A 20,738-nucleotide genomic window follows, 5' to 3' on the forward strand; every position below is an offset into this window, starting at 1 on the left:
ATGTGCAACTTTTGCGTTTGCAATCACTTTAAAGTGTCATCTTTCCAAATGGTCGATAAGCTATTTTTGAGGGAAACTTCAGCTAAATACATAAACGAAATTCGATCATTTCATTTTCACGTTTCGCTTCACATTTTTCTCCATTATTTTCCATCTTATTTTTAGCCAGGTCCTCCACTCCTGTTCCTCTTTCACTTTCTTTTCCGTTTTCAGTTTCAAGAGAAATTGTGTGTGTGAGCAATATTAGAGCACTCAGCACAGCATGTGCGCTCATCTCTTGCTCTCAGACTTGGGGGAACATGTCAGCTAGAATCCAATACCAGCCCTTCCAACGCTGAGCTAATGGACTGTTGAGTGAGAGAGCTGAAAAACAAACCTGGATGACTCAGACAAGAACACCCATTCACACATCACCTTTCCATCTCTGTGCCTCTCTCTCGGCGTGAATCAGTGGGGGATTTGAGCCTGTTTTCAGCATGTCTGCATGTGTCTGTGTGTGGGTTCATACAGAAAAATCAATAAACCACATGGGATACAGTATAGGACAACTTAACACTGTTGCATCGCGTCTTGTGCATTAGCATTTTGTGCACGCATGGTGACAGGCTCAAGTACTCCATGAACGGCTGATCAAAAAGAAGTGAATAAAAAAAAAACCACACATTCAATCAAACAAGTAACTTCACACAGCATAAAAACACAACTGTCCACACTTTGATTCACATCAAGTCTAAAAATGAAATGTTGATACTACTGCAAAATACACAGAGTCATTGAGGTTGAATTCAGGCTTTATAACACAGTTAGCTTTTTCTTTCAACAGCACTACACATGACACTTCCATCATTATTTTACACATCTAAGAGCGGAATATGTAAAAATAATTATATTTGTTTGCACATCGCCTTCCGCGTACTAATCGCAGTAAGGGAGCATATGCACGCATACGTGTGAGGTGAAAACAACAGACGCAACCGCTTTGTCAAGCTGCGCTATCACACTTGTCCCCCTCTACTTGTCATTTCCTCTTAAAATTAAATATGAAATGAAACAGTGTGTGAGGCAAAAGGAGACAAGTGGATGTGTCAAATGAAGGGATTCCTATGAGGCATCAAGACAACTTTACACATATGCAAATATAAGGTCAAACTAGAGAATATCTGAACACAGCGACAACCTCTGGTAAACAAATCCAGGGATAAAGTGTATTTATAGCATTATGTCTCCTTGCATGCTAAATAACTTCCCCTCTATCTCTTTTCCGTCCTCCCTAGATGAGTGTTTAGTGCAGATAGGGGACAGCGAGCTCCCTTGCAACTTCAGCTGTAACGGCGACCAGTTTGTAAGGTGACCTGATTCCTCTGCGCCGCCACTGGGACGCAGGTGTCACCCATGTGGCCCTAGAAGAACAGATGCTTGTGAAAGAAGAGAAGAGGGGAAGGAGATGAGAATAAGATGGAGGGGCCTGACCTTTTCTGCACGGGAGAGACGCCAAACATCTGTTTTCACATGCAAAAAAATGCTCCTGGGAGAAAGCGACACACATGAACGCATACACTCCCATGTGCAGACACATACACACCTGCAAGTTCTTGCATCATACATGTAGAGTTTAAATTGACATTAAGGCATGCAGGCAGTATTATTTTCTGCTTCCTTCTTTCTATAAAGCCTCATTTCTTCGTGAGCATTATTTCGTTCTTTCATCTTTTATTTGCATTTTGTCTTCTTTGCTGAGATATAAAGTACTCTGAGATTACTGTTGGTAAAAGCACCTTCCCTTTTTGCAGTGCTTTATCTAGTATAGGTACAGCTTAGCAGCAGTGCACACAACACAGAGGCATATCCTGGGGAAAAAAATAGGCCACGCAATGCAGGCGTGAACACACAGTCCATGATGTAAATAAATAAATAAATAAATAGAGGTAAGCACTCCCATGCTCATACCCTACTTTGCTGTCTCCCATGTTTACATTTTGTCACAAAAATGCATGTCTTTAGCCTTTCCTCACTTTCCTGACATAAATACAGTATTGACCTGTTTTTTTCATTTACAATCAGATGAATAATAATAAGTATGGAAAAGGAATAAATGTTTTTTTAGTCGCAGTCTTCTATGATCTGCTATTTTGTGGCCTTAGTGTGTGTGTGTGTGAGTGTGTTTGTGTGTAAATCTTTTCACGACTGTGGGTATTTCCAGCTTTTTTCAAATACTATCAGCCCATTAAATGATGATCGTGCTCATAATTATGCTACAGGGGCAAACTGCACCTACTAGTAGACCAGAAGGTGCATATCATCTATGTCTCATACAGTAATTAGGCTACTTCTAGCACTTGAAGTAATTACAGTATGACAGGAGCAACAGTAACTGTTGCTGACTGAATGAGCGCATTGCGAGGAGGTAAGGATGAATGACTGGGACAACAAAACACAGCACTGTCACACAGAAGACAGCTGTCCATTCGAAGCTGAATGTCACTGTTCATTTACAAGGTTATTTTAACCAAATCCATAATCTTTCCCTAAACCTAACTGAGTACATTTTGCCTGAAAGTGCAAAGGCAACACACCAAAATCCTTATTTGGACAAGATAGAAAGCTGCAGCTCTGGCCTTCAAACCATCTCTGATGCCAATAGCGGGTGACACCATGCCCCCGCTGTACATTCATCTTTAAATACAGTGTCAGATAGGCCCCATACAGCACTGTGCAAAGAGTGTATTGTTGAACAGTTGAGCCGCTACACAGAGACAGAGCCATATCCTGCGCTGCTGCAGAGATTCACATCTGCTACATTCTGTAATAAAGATTTTAACATTTCCCTTCAAAGAAAAAGATCAAAATCCTATTATCTATCATCTAGCAGAAAATTCTATTACATGTCACCAGATAATGTCAGAAAAATGTAAATGCTGAAAGCACTGCCTGTAATTCTATGCATTTACTCTCTTTATAGGCTTCTGGCACGAAAAGAATTGTCATATGCTGTCAGCTTAACTGAACTGAATTTCTACATGATAGACAATGATTGTTTCTTTTATTCCTCACTGAATCAATATTTGCAGAATAAAGTACAAAAATGACTCATTACGAATGTTTACACTTGTTATTAAAGAAACATACAGCGGCATCAAAAACTAGTTTAAAAAAAATAACTTTCATTCTTCCAGGAGTCACACAGCCTTTAGTAGGAGTTCAAAAAGTCTCTGTAGACATGCTGCAAAATATTTATGATCAGAGACAAATTGCTTCCTTTTTTTTTCTGCTGCGGCACAGGAGAGTGATGTCAAAGAAATTCATTCTCATGTATACTTCAAGTCCATAATAACAGCCCTTAGAGAACAAGAGAGAATACAAACACACTGAGCAACAAGGCTGAGGCACAAGGTCCTTTTTTAAAAAAAATATATAAATGCAGAGAACTCCTGAAGAAAAACGCTGATTGTTTTGACCACAGAAACACAAATCCCACTAACCACTGCAACAGAGGCAGCGCACAATAACAACTAGACTGGAGGTAAATGGGTCCAATAAATTAAGATAGAACACAGAGCCAGATGAATCGTCCGGTTGCTGAAGTACAGTCTGCAGGTAGGCCAATACGAGCAAGCCTTTTACCAGGAACCCAGTTTGATAAAAGACAAAACATGTGGCGAGGAAATAGAGCAATTAGTGAGCAGCCAAGCAGATCACATTTTATTCCGCTTTATCTTTTCCTTCTTTCTTTCCTTGTTCGTTCACTCATTAGCGTGTGAATAAACAGCGATCGTGAAATGATTTTCTCAATACGTCCCCCCTGTTTTGTTTTCACAGATGCTTTTTTTTTTTTTTTTCTTCGTGGAGAGGCTCAAAGTCCTTCTGACTGCTGCTGAAGCCTGACCCAGTTTAGTCTGTCCAAGGTCCCCTGCGACCGGAGAACGGGGACTATAGCTGTAAGCTGGCAGGTTTGGCTCAGACTAATCCCTGGAAGTTCATTATGCTCGCCAATTCAAAGGAGCTTCACACAGTAGAGGAACATTAGCCTGTCTGCTAACCTGTCGCCCCTTGTAGTACGGCACACTGTGCACACTGCGCACACACACTCTCACTGAGAGGCAGGGACTCAGCACACCGTATTAATCTCTCAGTGTGTGTGTGTGTGCGTGTGCGTGTGTGTATCAAGGCGTGTGTGGCCAACTGGCAGCACGAAACCAACCCAGGCAGTTTGTTTTGCACCCTGGATGGGCAAACTGTTTATTGACATTTTCTGTGGTTAACAGAGAAAAGTTGCAGGGCTAGATGTGCGCCTATGTGTGTATGTGTGTGTGTGTGTGTGTGTGTGTGCGTGCAAGGCAGAAATGCCCATTCAGCAGTTATAAAGGGATCATTGCAGTGCTCAGCTTCCAGGCCCCTTGCTCTGTCCTTCTCTCTCCCTCTGTTTCTCCATCTCTTTATTTCATGCCCCATGTGTCTACTGATTCAATCCTTAAAAACAAAAAAAAACAAAACTGCCAAGACAGCCTCCACTGCCTTTTCGTGCACCTCCCTCTCCGAGCTAATTGATATGCGTCCCGTGTTTTAAGGTGGTATATTCCCATGTGCTGCTGCTGCTTCATACGTCCTCTGTTTCAGAATGTCACACGCTCATGTCACATCCTCATTTGTCATTCTTCTCGGCTCTCTCGGAGGCTCAGCACAATGGAAGGGGAGCTTGAGGTGAAACTACTGTAAGTCGCATAGACAAACACACACACACACACACACACACACGTGCAAGCTGACAATGTGGGCTTTATTAAACACAAGCAAACACACACAGGCGCATAAAGAAAAGGAGTTCGTTAAAGACATATATTTGCACATGGAGCACAGAAACTCTCTCTTACACACACACACACACACACACACACACACACACACACACACACACACGAGCCGCCTCTGCCTTGGCTAGTCATCTCTGTCTAATTAGGAGGCAATAATCCGCTAGAGAAGAGTCATCAAATCCAGCCAGAAACAAACAAGTCTCCATGAGCAAAGAAAATGCATGTGTGCATGTCACCCACACGCGCACACGCGCGCGCACACGCGCATCGTCCCACTGTTCCGCAAATGTCACCCTTACATAAGCGCCATTAGGAAGCGCGGCATTAGTGCAGGAGAAGGGGACGCGTCTTTGTTGTTGTGCCTTTGTTTCAGTAGATTTGTTTCAACGTGGCCATTAAACATTCATTGCTTCGGCAGTGACTTGAGGTGGCTTCCCTGGCAGCAGATAGCTTGCCACTTTAGAATGAGGCTGGGACTAAAAATAGCTTAGCATCCCCCCCCCCCCCCCCATGCATAATGAATGGCCAGAGACAGAGCTAACGTTAGCTCTTTCCAGGAGCGATCTGCTATGCTCCGTTTGGCTGTCTCAGCTCTCCCCGGTGTTCTAGGGGAGCGTTCCCAGACAGGTGCTCCGAGCCAGACACTATTCCCATATAAACATTCGCAGACCCAATTCCCAGCCAATCCCCGGCAACAGCGTTCCGTTCCCATTCACCTGTCATGCTTCACTAGGAACACAAGTCATGTCTGTCCACCTGTTAGCTTTGGTAATGGTGGACTACTTCAGAGCTGCACACGGGTACGCAAACACACACACACACACACACACACAAACAGCATGCAGCTTCCTGAGGATTATCTCACTGTGGTCAGTTTCTGCCTGGGTTGATAAGGCTCATTTCCTGCCCAGCGTCCACTCTCTACACGACCACACGAAATGCACGCGTTCACACGGGCACGCACTCTCTCGCGCCACGCGCAATAAACAGCCGCGGGTTAGAGAAGTTTTATTTCCTTGCAGCAGCGCCTGCGAATCCCTACATGCCAGGCGGTGTTTGTGCAGTGCCAGACTGCCACTCTAAACTCATTTAGGTCGATTTTAATGGACGCCAAAAGCAAAGGACTCTCTCTGCACCCATTAGATCAGCAGTCCTGGCTGGGAAATGTGGCAATTTGCAATTTCATCTCAGTGTTGTTCTGCCTCCATCCAAATATCTCTCTTTCACCCTTAAAGCTCTCATCAGCTTGCCTTTTTTTTTAATTCACATTTCCCCTTTCACTTTGCATCTTTAACTTCCTATGTCTCTTGTCTGTCAGTCTCCCTTTCACATGCGTTCTCCATCTCTTTTTACTAGGACTCTTTGAATCCCAGCCCCCCACCCCCCTCTTTTTTTAACTTTTTCATGCGAGATGTCTCATTAAACAACTTCAGAAGTCAAAGTTTGGCTTTCTCTATCTGTGCTCCCATTTGCCTCTCTTTTTCTTTCTTCTTCTTCTTGTGAACCCCCCCCCCCCGTTTTTTTTTGTGCTGGCCGACTCTGTGCTCTGTGTGTGCAGAGACCGACAGAAGCCCCAAACACAGAAAGTGTGGGTGTATGAGAACAAGAATGAGAGAAAGAGAGAATGTGCCTGAGAGCCTCACTCTACCTCTTTTCCAGTGTCTGCCATTAGGGTGTCAGTGGCAGAGTGAATTTATTTGCTGTGCGGTTACTGGGCTAATGATTGATGTTGCCCCAGCAAACAGTAAACCAATTAGAAGGCTGATGTAACGTCATTTTAAAAGCCTCCTAATCACGTTGCTCTTGAACCTGGGACCCGGGCCTTCCCTAATGAAGATTTATACTGGATCAAAGGAGAGCCTAACGCCATTAACAATAGATTGTATTCCACCAAAAATCACATTAGGACTTCTCTGCCCACCCCTCTCTCTCTCCCATCAGGCCTCTGCTAAATATATCTGCTGATTACAAGTGCAGATGCACAGAGGAATAGAGAAACAAGGGAAGAGCGGGAAAGAGAGGCAGTGAGGGACAGAGAGGAAGAGCGAGTTGGCCCACAGTAGATAATTGTTGAGAATAAATGTGTGTGCTGATGAATTAACTCATCACTGCGGATGTGCGTGCGTGTTTATGTGTGCGTTTGCGTGCGTACGGGAGAGGAGAATAATTGTGAGGTGCTGATGTAAGCACACAGGGCCTGTAACAGCCAACAAGAGAATGTCCAATGATGAAAGAGAAAGCTTACTGCCAGGTAAACTAACTAGTTTGTCTTTGCTACACTGATCCTCCCGCCGGCACTTAAAATTCATCATCCCCTTACCTTTCACTTTCTGGCGGATTATTAATGTCATACGGAAAACAAGTACAAACACACCTACTCACTGGCAACCAATCTGCACCCTGCACAGTGCAGGGGTTGCTTTCACTTGCATCATTGTTTTTCTGCAGTAGATGACAAAGGTGGGAGGGTTACATTTAAAATGTAATCCATTAACAAATCACCGGTTGTCTGCTTAAAATTAGCTTTTTGTTAACTGAGCCACAAAAGAAGCTAATTTCAAGAACACTGAGTGTTGTCTCTTATGCTATATCTGCTTTGAAATGTGATGTGATTTTCAGAATAAAAGTTTATTAATTTACAATTACTTAAACAACAATCGATATACGCTGTAATTTCTTTTAGTGTAATGAATATGGAAATTTACTTTTGTATTTATTAATAATGACAACAAGATGATTTATTTCTCCTCTAATCACAGTATCTGCAACTGACCGCAATTTTAATTAACAAACTGTGCAATTTCAAATCTCTCACTATTTATATGATAATTTAAATGAAAAGAAAATGAAAAGTTTCACTGACAGTCCCTCAAACAAATGCCGACCTTAGAGGAATGCAGAAAAGCAGAAACAAAAGGGTCAAGAGAACAAGATGTGACACTAAATTAAAACAAAGGATTGTTGGGCATTTTACTGAGCAAGGACTAAATCATGTCAGGATATGGAAACATGATGAGGTAATGCAGTGACCCAGGTGACAGATGACATGTCACTGTATAAATAAAATGAACCAAAGGATAAAATGTGTGCGGACCAGTGCAGAGCTATCTTACCCGTGGAGGAAGGCTGGGCCCGGAGCAAGTATGAGTCATCTGGGTGGGGCTCCAGGTGAGAGTGAGTGGAGTTTTTCTCCAGCAGGGGCATCTGGCATTCCCTGATTGGTGGAGACGGGCCGGGGGAGGGGTGGTGGGGGGCGGACGAGGAGGACGGAAGGGACGGAGGGAGCAGGGAGGAGGAAGAGTTTGGAGGAAGTGGGTGACCTGGAGGATGGAAGGAGAGAAAGAAGGGGGGAGAAGGAGGGAGGAGGGGGGCGTTAGACAAAACAAATGGCAATGACTGACAGCCATACAAGGGCCTGTTCCAAGTTTGTGGAGGAAAATCCAGATTCCCTCAAAGGATCAGTTCACTAAAATTGCAAACAACACGTATGCCCCCCCCCCCCTTTTTTTTTTTTTTAAGTAGATGAGACTTAATGTGCAAGAGAAAGTGTTTGGTTTTTGTAATTTTGGTGAACTAACCCTCAGAAATCTGGAATACAGATTGATGGAAAAAGACCTGGTGCAGGTTGAACTGAACAAAATCAACCAGTGAACTCGTAAGTAAACTTCTTGGAACAGTCCCCTGGTAAGAGCAGCTTGGATACAAATGTAGAAGCTCACAGAGACTTGATACACTGAATATAGAGACAGAGTCACACAGAAAATCCACAGATTTCATTAAGTGACAAATATATATTACTTTATACTAGAGAACTTTTTTCTTTCTTCAAACAAGAAAGGAGACCAAATGTTTTCTAAGGGCTGAGGGTAGATGCCGGACTACAGCTACCAACACATAAATTAAGCCTGTGCAATGTTTGATAGTGTAATAAAATTAATGAAACTACTACTACTACTACTAAAACTTTTTTATGTATGTATATCAAGTTTACATTCATCACTACAACATACTGCTCACACTAGACCAAATAAAGCCATAACTGGGAAAATACTGAAGTGAACAACAGTACATTGTGTTTTGCTTTTTAATTCCACTATTTCAGTTTCTTCTTCCAAATTTTATTGAGTTCTGCCATTAATCAGACAGCGGGATACGATTTTTGCGAGGGCCTACATCCATTGTATGATTGTCCTCTACATGGCGTAAGACAAAAGAAAGTTAACAGGCAAGTCTTTAAATAGTAGGAGCCATGGGACACGTGGACACAATCAGGCTGTCCCATACACCAGAGAGAGTTGAGAGGGATAGAGAGAATTCACCATACTCTCCAAAGGTTTGGAATCAAGGACAAAGACAAATCTAATAAATTCTATTTAGAGACGGCTCAAAATATAGAATAATTATGTCTGCCATATTTGCAGCTCAATCAATCAACAATACGGTAAGAATGAGGCCACCGAGTCCAGCCAATCCACCAAAGGACTCAGGTTATTACAACTACTAATTAGAGAGTCGACCAAAGACGCTTTGACACACTGATAATCACTTATTTTCTCCTGATTCCACATTTGAAATGATAGCCACGGGCGACAGCATGTTTTTCTTTTAACAGCTTTACAAATAAGCGTTTTTTGTTATTTTTTTTATCCAGTTTATTTTTTAGCTCAGCCATATTTTGTCTTTCACCTTCCGAGGTTAAATTGCAAGGCGGTGGAGAAAGAAAGAAAAAAAAAGGTCCTGGCCCTGTTTTTTTTTTTTTTTTTACAAACTTTAACAATTCTTTCTTTTGCCACTGAAAAATTCACCAAGAGAATGGAGACATAATAATAATAATAATAATGGCCAGCCTTTCAGTGAGTTGCTTCTTCTTCTTCTTTCACTGCACTTCTATCTTTCTCTTTCGCACATATCAAACACAGTCGTGAACAGAAGAGAAGAAAGAAAGAAAAGCCTTGAGTCCTTGAAAAGGAAGAAAATGACGAGATAGCCGAGCATCCATCATTATACTACTTTTTTTCTCCCCTGCTTTTCTTACTGACAGTTCTTCAGAACACAGATGTGGTGTGATTGTAATTTGACAGCATTCACCTTCCCATCACGGAGTATTGATAGAAATCAAAATGTGTAAAGGCCATGATAGATGAGGTCCTTTTTTTAGGTGATGATGCGATATTGCTTGCATCAGGGAAACAGGACCTGGGCAAAGACAGGGGGGAGAATCAATGTAGGTATCATTTAAGAAAGAAAGTGGTTGGACATCTTGGCCATGTATGCTGCCTGAAAATGAAGGCCATTAATCAAGGAAAATACACGTTGGAGTCCAGGTGCCATCGCTGCTTTATAGAGATATATTTGATAGAAACAGAGGCAGAGTGATGCTGCCGACCTGCTGTCCAAACTGCTCCAGCTTAGAGCTTTGCGTCATGGAAACCAGATCTAGGATCGATCCACAGCCCCACGTTAACTACACCCCAGAGAGATGCCAGCCTTGTCTTCTGTTTAGGTATGTGTGTGTTCCTGTGTGTGTATGTGTGTGTGTGTCCGGTCAATCTCATCAGAGCAAACACAGAAAAATGGATAAACAGTGGCAAAGCAAACACAGTGGCTGACAGATGGAAAAGAAGAGCAGAGAGGTGGATGCGGAGAGTGGGGGGGGAGAGACGACGAGGTCACAGGGGTAACCAGTAAGGACTGGAGAGTGAGAGACAGAGAGAAATAAATGAAGGGAACAGATGAGCAGAGAGGAGAGGACGGTCCAGGAGCTACGAGCTGAAAAAAATGTAGTGCCAATAAAAAAAAAAATGGAAAAGATGGGGAAAGAATGTAATAGAGGAGAGGAGGAGGCAATGACAGGGGAGTAGGCAGGAAGATATAGGAAAAAAGGAATGAAAAAGTAAAGAGGGAATAAGCCAGGGACGCAGGTGAGAAAAAAAAAAAGCTATTGATCGAAATGAATCAATCACTTGCCTTGATTGACGGCGGGAATGGATTTGGATATTTGCATATTAACAGGCACACCTTTAGACTGTTGTTGTCCTAGCTGTTGCGGTGTACGAATTACCGCGTGTGAGCGTTCTTCGACATGACGTTATGTGCATGCGAGAGTGCTTATTAATATTGTAAATCACTTTAATTACAAAAAAGGAAAAATTACACTAGTTGGCCAAAAGCAATTAAGGGAACTTTAATCTCCTAAGCAATTATGCTGTGGGGCATCCTTAACTCAGTCATTTCTGTCCGCTACATTTCTAGAAAGGTCAGTTGAAATTGCTTTGTGTTATTAGAACAAAGACTTGGCAATGAGCTCACGTGGTTCTCGTGACAAATTCGTTCGATGCCATCCTTCAGCCGCCTCCCCGGCCATCTGTATACATCTCTCAGTGCCTCTCTCTGCGCCCGTCTCTCTACAAGTGTTGATTAGTGTGAAAAAGAAGTGTATCATCGTGCTAAGACTGTGGCAATGTATTGGAGACATTAAAGGAGTCCCTGGATGTTTTAAGAAGAAACGCAATGGGCATGAGATTGTTGTGTGAGCACCAGGCTTTGACTTTCTTATATGAGTCACACAAGTGCCTGTTGCTGTGCTACTGTGTCTCTATTGAGTCAAGTTTTATGTCTCTATTGTGTGACCACGAAGCTGTGCGGTGGCATTACACATCAGACATTATTCTGCTTTTTAACTTCTCTTCTCTTCTCTTCGCCCTTGTCTCTATTCCTGTCCCTCCCTCACTCCCTCCCCTCCCCGCCTCGCGCCGTCCATCCGTCCACCCATCTGGCTGAGGTGAGGAGTGGTAGGCCGAGGAGAGTGGAGTGGAGCGAGGGATGGAGCGACAGCTGGAGCCCAGTCAGACAAGGAGAGACAAATTACCCCTCTAACGAGAGCCATTCATCATCTCCTCATCTCTCTCCTTCCTCTTTCATCCCTCTCTTCCTCCACACCTCTGTGTGAAATACAGCGCACCTGGATGGCAATAAAATAAAAAACCCCCAAAAAACATCTACAGTACCACACAACTTTCCTCTGTATGCTGTTCTCTCTTTCAGTCGCTCAGTCAATCAGCGAGCGCTTCCGCTAAAAGGACGGAAAATAACGACCGAGAGACGAGAGGGGAAACAACAAGATAAGGGAGACGTGAAATGATTGAATGAGTGGTACGAGGGGAAGAAGGAGGAAAAAGAAGTGACACACCCATGCTGGCACACGCAGAGACTCATTACCATGGCTGCTGTCAGCACAGATGTTGGACTGAGGGGGAGCTGTCAGTCAGCATGTGTGTGCGTGTGTAAGTATGCGCATATATATATATGTGTTTGTGTGTATGCGCGTGATAATCCTTGACAGTGATCTGAGGGCTATTTAGTGATGACAGCTGCTGACACAATGGGCCCTTTTCTCTATTTATCTATACAGTACTGTCTGTCTCCTCCATCTCATCTCTCTTCCTGTTTCCCCCTCCTTCCCCCTTTTATTTTCTCAAATCCTCGCCTCCTCTTTCCTCTTATTCACTCCTTTTAAATATTTCATATTTAGCTCAACTGTGGCGAGATGCACACCTGTTGTTGTCTGTACGTGTGAGCAACACATGGATGCGGCAGCCTATCCAGGAACGGCCTGAGCTCACTCGCTTCATACCTTGAACGCCTTTCTCCCACGTCCTCCCCCTCTTTTTGTTCCTTTGGTAATCAGCGCTACCTCCGAAAATGAGTGATAAAATGAGTAAAGCGGGCAAGGAGAGATGAGAGGATGATTCAACAGACGTGTTTTAATTAATAAAGTTGGGCTTTCACAGCCTAAAGAGATGATTGTATCACCGGCTCTTTCTTTGATGTGTAACTGAGTGTCTGGGTTCTTCTTTGGCCTAGAGCTCTCCACTGCTCACGATCAGTTCCTCTCTTTCATCTCGCCTACACCGAGCCACAACTACGGGGGCCATCTACCCAAACAGGCACATCCTCTGTACAAACACACACACACACACACACACACACACACAAATGGCCTACAGCTCAGGCTACTGACTAAGAAAGAGGCGCTATCCCGACTCACAGCATCACACTCTTTTGTTCTACATTACAGTATTACCTGATTTCATTTCATGTGTATTTCAGGATTAGAGCTAATGCTCATTGTTTGACATTTCAGGCTTTATGGAAAAAAACAACAACATTTCAGTCTTTCAGAAAAACACCAGGGATTTTAAAAGTGGATTATTAGTGTTCATTTCTGAACATCAGTATTTGGTCAAGTTACTTTTAGTTATCTTAACTATAGACATCAGTATCAGCTATCATCTTTAATGTTAGCCTGATTTCATTTAGTAATATCAACTATTTATCTCACTACAGTTTACTACTCATGAACTCCGACTTTGTAGGTGATACAAGTGTATCAGTATGTGTGAAGATTTTATTTAATCATAATAGTTTTTTGTTTTCAAATTATTTAATTGACCCCAAACATTTAATTTCAGAGTAACATAACCCACTGTTTAATGAGCTCTGGTTTAGAGTTACATCACGTCCACGTTCTTTCACACACAGCTCAAATATGCTTCATACAGCTACAAAAAAAGATATCAGGTAATACTTAAATGATTTAGATCAACTTGAATATTAAGTTGACCTAACTAGAAAGTTGGATAAACTTAACTGAATTAAATTCAATTGACTTAATTCATTTAAGTGTTACCTGATCTTTTTATTTTCAGTGAATATAAAAGAGATATGGAATATCATAAAGTCAAATAGTCAAATGTAATGACTTTATTTGTACATGCAATCACCTTTATAAGATAAGCAAACTTTATTAATCCCCAAAGGGAAATTCATGTGACAGATGGGTAATCATTTTTAAAAATCACATTGTCTAGGACTTTCACAAAGATACGGCTGTTCCACGAAGTTACAGAGACACAGACAAAGCTCGAAACTTATTTGAGAGTCATGACTTTGTATATGACCAGACCACTTAGTTACTTACAGAGTAAGAAGCTACAGGGTGCTGCGGTAAAACAAACCCACAGCATGAATCCTAACAGGACATCATCTCTAAGTAATTCCACCATCCGGTTCAGCAGGTCGTTTCTCACTCCTCTCCTCACTCAAGTGGCTGTTGTTTTTCATTTTCAGAAGAAGAGAGATGAAGACAAACACAAGCTGACACGGAGCAAAACACTCGACCTTTTGACCCGGGCCCACGAACGCAGCCCAGCATGTCTCTGAACCGCTAATTGAAACAAGTCTCCCTGTTGCTGGGAAGTACAAGTGTCTGGGCGTGTGTGTGCGTGGCTAGACATAGCATTAGGATGCTACAGCTTACCCAGGCTGTCCATCGTCAGAGATGTCCACTGTGTAACTTGGGGCAACCGTGGAGGCTACATTACCATATAAATTACATCCATGTTGTTGCTGCTGCAGTGGATTGATGGTATTGTTATGGATTCTATGCATTGGACCCTCATTGAAAACAATCAGCATAAATAGCCTCCTTCATCTACACTCACAGAAGCACGGACACGCACACTTGTTCTGAACTTCACACGCACAGATGTGCACCAATGTGCACGTGAAAACATGCAAATCCTCGACCCCAGGTGCACAGACACAGAGGCTCATCCTATCACACTTCCATTACTTCTGAACACGCTCTGTAATGGCTGAAAGGGAAAAAAAAATCTGCTTAGGTGAAAATGTCTATTTGTGTGTGTGTGTGTGTGTGTGTGTGAGAGAGAGAGAAAGAGACTATCGGCAATACGGAAGCTTTCTGCTGCTGCTGTGTTCAGTCAGCTCCAGAAAATTATTTTTGGGGCGAAAAATATAATAAAGTCTATATAAATCTTCACCAAAATAATAAAATATGGCCCATTATAAGCTCTAAATGTAGGAAGAATTCTACAAATTGAAGTAATTTCTTGCCACAGAATAAAAGCCGGAGCTTATAGAGATACAGAGATTACATCTCAAGTGAGAGAAGTGAGAAGGGTTGAGAGCAACAAACGGCCGAGCTCTTTGATGACTGGGGGTAGCACTTGGTCTTGGCACTTGAAGACACTAACAAAACAACAGAAACCTGCTCGCAGCTTCGGAATGACCCTCTTAGATTTATATTGTGTGTTCAGGACCAGTATCTGCGCGTTTTGTTATCTTGACTGCAGCAAGTTTTTAGATGTTGAAGCGCGCAAAACGGTGCCGTGAGATGCTGGAAGGAGCTTTTCCTCCGAACTGCCGCGCTGCTGAAAAGTTCAGAGACGTGAGCGCAAAGCGTGATCTACACATAACATGACGTGGGCACGAATTGTGAAAGGATTACAGTTCTTCAGCATCAGTTGTTTTGCACATTTTTACCTGCCTGTTGCATAAAGAAAGAGATAAGTTTTCCAAGATACGTTCAAGTTTAGAACCAGCTTCGATTAAAGCTGTAATTAATGTTTACTTTAAGATTAAGGCAGGCAGCCAACGTGTTCTGATAAAGATCAAGGCAAGGTTTTGGACAGAAAGCAGAAAGCTTTGCCAGAAATAATAATAAAAAAACAAACAAACAAACAAAAAAAAAAGTTCACTCTTCAAAACATCTTCATTAATTAGCATTTAAATACGACTCATTGGAGCTTAAATTAAATATTTGCACCTATGGCACCCAAAATTTCCAGTCTGATCCTTCCAACCACTGCCTAGATATAATCATGTCCCCACCACACAAACAATGGTAGATACCTTCATCTTCAGTGGCAGAGAACACAAACTGTATTTGCATTTTAAGATAGGTCTCACTGCATGATGCTCTACATCACCCATAAGTGTCTTGACATCTGACAGAAAGACGGCTATCAAGAATCTCATGCATATAGAATTGCTCATACAAAGAAGAAACACGCGCACCACTACGTGGGGTAAATGCGCACGCTTTCGTAGCGCCGACAAATACCTATTCGACATGGCATGAACCGGGAAGAACTGCGGTTGCTATGACGATCTAGTTCTGCAAAAAGCATAAAAAGAACTGGAAACAGCTAAACAAAAAAAAAAAAAACAAAGAGAAATGATAAATAAATAAAAGAAAAGGAATTCAGAGAGAAGAGTCCTGGGAGGACGGGGAGATGGTGGGCAATCCGGATTTGTTTGGCGCACGGATCTGCCAGTTTTGCGACCTTGTGCAGTCAGAGATAGTATGTTTGTATTGTAATCGCATGAATAAACTCCATTTCAATGAAGTCCTTTTTTTTGTGTGTGGTGCTACATTATGTAAAGCGTGCGTGCGTGAGAGACAGTGAGCCCGCGTGGCTGACTCAGCAGAGCTTTCTTTGACGATTAGCAAGACGCATGTGCGCGCGCACTCGCATGCCGACAGTCTCTGCTATCGTGTACAATGGGATCAGCCAAAAGATGGGTGATGTATTTAGAGCCAGTGGATGATGACGGTGCTGTGGCCTGTTGCTGAGAAAAACCTCTCCACTCTTTGATATTCTGCTGCCTCTATTTATAGTAACAGGCCCCCCCCCACAACAAAAAGGCTGAGCTAAAAAACACACTAAGCCACATTATATTCCCTCTAACTCGTTTACTGTTAAGCACTGTTCTCTCTCTCTCTCTCTCTCTCTCTCTCGCTCTGTCTCAAGGTGAACGTGCTTTGGAGTTTCCACACTCCAGGACGAATGCACAGAGGCTTTTTTACGCCTTGGAGATGTGTGTGCGTTAATTACCAAAGCGGTGTGAGCGTGCTGTCATCAGACGTACACCTTGTGCGACTCTCGCTTTCGTGCACCCGCGTTTAACAGAGGCCTTCACAAACAATAGGAGGAGGAGACACAATAACTGCTGCTGATTCACACTGGACCTACAAAGGGTCTTTCAATCGGTGAAGGCCATTGTTGCGGGTGTCATTTTTTACCTTTAAACAAAACTAGTAGTGGTAAAGAAAAGAAAAGTCAGTCAACCTGTATTTTTGAGTGTGGAACGTGTCAATGAGGGCGCCACCGATAACCACGCATGAGCTGCAGTGGGTTAGTTTAGGGACCAAAGAGGAGAGAAGTCGCTGAGAATAAATGAGAACAGCATCTCTTATAATGCTTAATAAGGGTGATTGAGCTCTGCTGCTGTTGAATCCACATTGCGCTGTTTGGCAATCCTTCTTTTGTGCAACTTCTAATGTAACTCTGCACGTTGTTTTCCTCAGAAGCAGGTTTAATTACTTCCACAACCTTACTTTCACAACCCTTTCTTTAAATAGGTTAGCGTCTTACTACAGTCTTATCATAATAGACATCTAATTTAGTTTCCCAGTTAGAGTTTAATTGTGAGTTAGTTAATGCAATTGACATTTTGGGGATTTTATTACCAAAACGTACGTCTCGTATCTCAGACAAATCCTGCTACTGAACTGCACCTTTTGAGCTCTTCATCAATTGCGGTATGTGCTTAGGAGGCGGCCCTAATCAGAGATTGCATTATTAGCTGCCTTAGTAAATCAGATGTTAATTACATGCAGATTGCAAGCTCAAACAGAATGAAAGGTGCAGCATAAACTTGTGCCGCACTTTCATGGATGCGACATAAATCTGGTTTCCTTTTCATGCATGCAAGTGTGTATGTGAGTGTGCAGAGGAGAGTGGAAGGAGGCGATGTGAGATTACCATGCACATCGAGGCCCTTTGAAGTAGCTGCTACTTTGGTCATGCATGGTCTCTGAGGGTGTGCATGTGTGTGTGTCTACTTGCATATGTGTGTGTGACGAGGATAGGTTGAGTCATTTTTGACTGCAAGAACACGCAATCGTCATACAACCTTACAATTAGTACACCTTGCATCAGCTGACATCAGCTGACTCAGAGGAATATGGAAGTCCCCATGCTGATGGACTTCACATGCAGCGGTGCATCGAGGTGTACGCCTGAGTGTGTATTTCGGAGTGCTTGTTTGTGTGCCCATTCTGCACAAACACTCTCTTGCAAATGTGATGCAACTCTCCAAAGGCGCAACCTGCAAAACCATTCAGCTCATAAACAGTTGTGCCCAGCCAAGCACAGTGCCTAGTCTCCTCACTAGACTCTGGAGGAGACAGACAGCCCAGTCAAATGCTCAACATTAGGCTATTAGTCTCAGCCACTCACTATGAACTACAGACCTTGGAGACAAATAATAAATGCTAATCTTTGTGGGACGAAGCCAAGTCAGTCAGTTTAAGCTGAGAGCGTTGAATGAGATTTTTAATTACTGCATGACCTGGGGTATATTAGCGCATATTAATGAGGATCATTAACCTAGAGGTAACTAATACCCCTCCTCCTTAAATACAACTGATAGCACCTCTGCTGTCTGACACTAAACTATCAGTGTGTGGATGTGCATGTGTGTATATTTATTAAAAGAAAAAAACTTTCATAATTTCTTATTCAATTGACTTTAATAATCTGCACGCCCTTAGTAAAAAATAAATAAGTGGAGTCAATATGCTTTTACAACCGAGGACTTCTAAAGACCTTCTGAAAACCTGAACTCTGGGCTAAGAGACACATGGATTTCAATACACAACCTTGGCTTGTTACGTACTGTATGTTTTCATACCCATTTGTTGCAGATGAAGGATGGCAGAGGAAGACACTGTAGAAGAAAATGTTTTCATCTTTTAAGCTGCCTCATATATATAAAAAAATAAAATCTTACTCAGTGGGCAGCAAGTAACTGTACTGTACAGAGCATAATGAAAGATGAGTAGAAGGAAAGAATAGTTTCAGTTGACATATGCAAAGGTCAAAGTGATTTCAACGGATAGAGAGAAGGGGACAAACAGAAAAGTTTCTGCTTGACTCTCTTCAACTACAAGAGGTTGAGGTGGAACAGAGGAGGGCCCATTTTCTACCTCCTGCAGTGTAAATGCCAGGGACGATGTTGACGTCACTCACATACTCACACACTCACACACACACACACACACACACACACACACTGCTGCTGTAACACCCCCACCCCCCCACGGCTCGTTCTCAAGCCACGTGTGTCAGCTTGAGTCTTGTAGTGCCATCAGGCCGCAGTCTCAGTGGTATAGAGGCAGATACTTTTAACTCATAAGAGGGCAGACTAGCCATATTTGTCTTGTTACATTTGCCACACACACACACACACACACACACTCACACACACACATACAAACTCATTCATGCACAGATGCCTGTGTAAAGATACACTCTTCTTTATCTCTTCCTGTGTCCATTTCTCTCCACTCTACTGTCTCAGCGGTTTATCCTTTCATCTTTACATAACTGTGCAGTCCCTTGGTGACCTGCACTAAAAGTAGCTGTTTCACAGAATACACACGCAACGCAGGCTAATCCACAGTGCAGGGACCCCTCCACCTGAGCCTCGGATCCCACTTGAACTTTATCTCCTATCTCGACTTGTGTCAATACACTCACCGGAATAAAAATATCAATAAGATAATGAGCACAGGGCAGGTGTAAAGGGATTCGGTTGCACTGATACACACGTAGGGCTTATATACCAAATATAGGGCAACACAGCAGAGGGAACAGAGCCCTTTTGTGCAGTGAATCCAACGAAAGAATGAGGGCCATGTTGTTGAGAGTTCTGGTTGGTTAGATGCACAATGGAGGCAATCACTTGAGCAGTGTGCTATTCTGTCTGGTGCTGGTATGGAATAATGGGGCATAATACTGCACTCGGATGGCCATTTACATTATATAATCGGATGGTAAGTGCAGTATGGCTGAATGCACCATATACTGTTTGAACTGTGTTTGAATTCAGTCTGTGGCAAGTAGGGCTGTGGTACATTTTATGTAAATGTGTGTGTGTGTGTGTGTGTGTGTGTACGCATCTTCCTGCACTACACCGTGCATTAATTGCCATTCCCAGCGGTCGTCAAGAGAGTGCAGGACTCCTGTGGGATATCTGCACCTTCATTAGACTCCACTGATCATCACGTTGCAGCACCAAGAGAGGGCCTGTTCTCCTCTTTCATCACTCCTTCTTTGCTCCACTACTCCCCTGCCTCTCTCCCCCATCCTGCCCCCTACCCCACCTCGTCCCTCCCCACCACAGTTTTTTGTATGTTTGCATTATCTTTCAACCAGACCCTGCCATGTTGTTTAAAAAAGAAACAACAACAACATTATCTCAATAGCATTTTCACGCAGAAAGCAGCGATTGGAAAGAGCAGGAGGAAGTGTGTGTGAAAGTTGTAGATTAGTTGGACTTGAACACAGCTGCTCCATGCTTGCCCCTAAGCCCCTGCTCCGTGGTGTATCCTGCTCCCTCAGTTTGTAATGGCTTATGATTTCACTGGCTCCATTCTCATCCTTCAACATTTCTGTCACTTTACCACCACCCCCCCCGTTCGCCCCTTTCCACTTCCCCTCCGCCCTCATCTTGCACGTTCGTTTGCATTTTCATTCCCATCAGTCTTCCTTTCGTCATTATCTCTCAGTTAATACTTCTCACTGTCTCAATCCCCAGCGCAAGTGGTTCTTACCCCAGGGGGTAGGTTCACTAGCACTCCACAGACCCCTACAGACATGTATGCAGTGCCCACCACCTCCCTCCTCTCTCTCTCTCTCTCTCTCTCTACTCCCCCAACTCAGCCCTTCTCTCCTCTCTTTCTCTCTCCCCTCCTTTCTCCGCAGTGGATGAGAGATGCCAGCTGGAGGAAACAGAGAGAAATGGGCCCAATTACAGCATTGGGAACTGAAAGTTGGCTAATTAACTCTAATTCGCTAACAAACTGCTTTTTCACCAAGAATCATCTCTCTCTGTCACATGGCACACACATGCACGAGAATCTGCATTTACATTCACAAAAAAAAAAAAAAAAAAAGTGCACGGACACACATCCACACAACTGCAGGTACACATGCATACAAATACATACCCTTACTCCCTACCAAGCTACATGCACGCACATACACACACGCACACACG

General features: G+C 43.0%; 1 protein-coding gene across 2 annotated transcripts in view; it reads right to left on the minus strand.

Moving 5' to 3' along the window:
- tenm2 (teneurin transmembrane protein 2) overlaps positions 1–20,738 on the minus strand; it is a 143,301-nt gene that overhangs the window by 52,607 nt on the left and 69,956 nt on the right. Inside the window, exon 3 of one of the 2 annotated variants that reach the window (XM_026357023.1) lies at positions 7,922–8,128. The exons of the other annotated variant lie outside the window; for it this stretch is intronic. Within the exon in view, the coding sequence (XP_026212808.1) occupies positions 7,922–8,128 (207 nt within the window). The remainder of the gene's footprint in view (positions 1–7,921; positions 8,129–20,738) is intronic. 2 annotated transcript variants of the gene reach the window in all.

Source organism: Anabas testudineus, chromosome 10 (genome assembly GCF_900324465.2).
Source record: "Anabas testudineus chromosome 10, fAnaTes1.2, whole genome shotgun sequence".
Classification (NCBI taxonomy): Eukaryota; Metazoa; Chordata; class Actinopteri; order Anabantiformes; family Anabantidae; genus Anabas; species Anabas testudineus.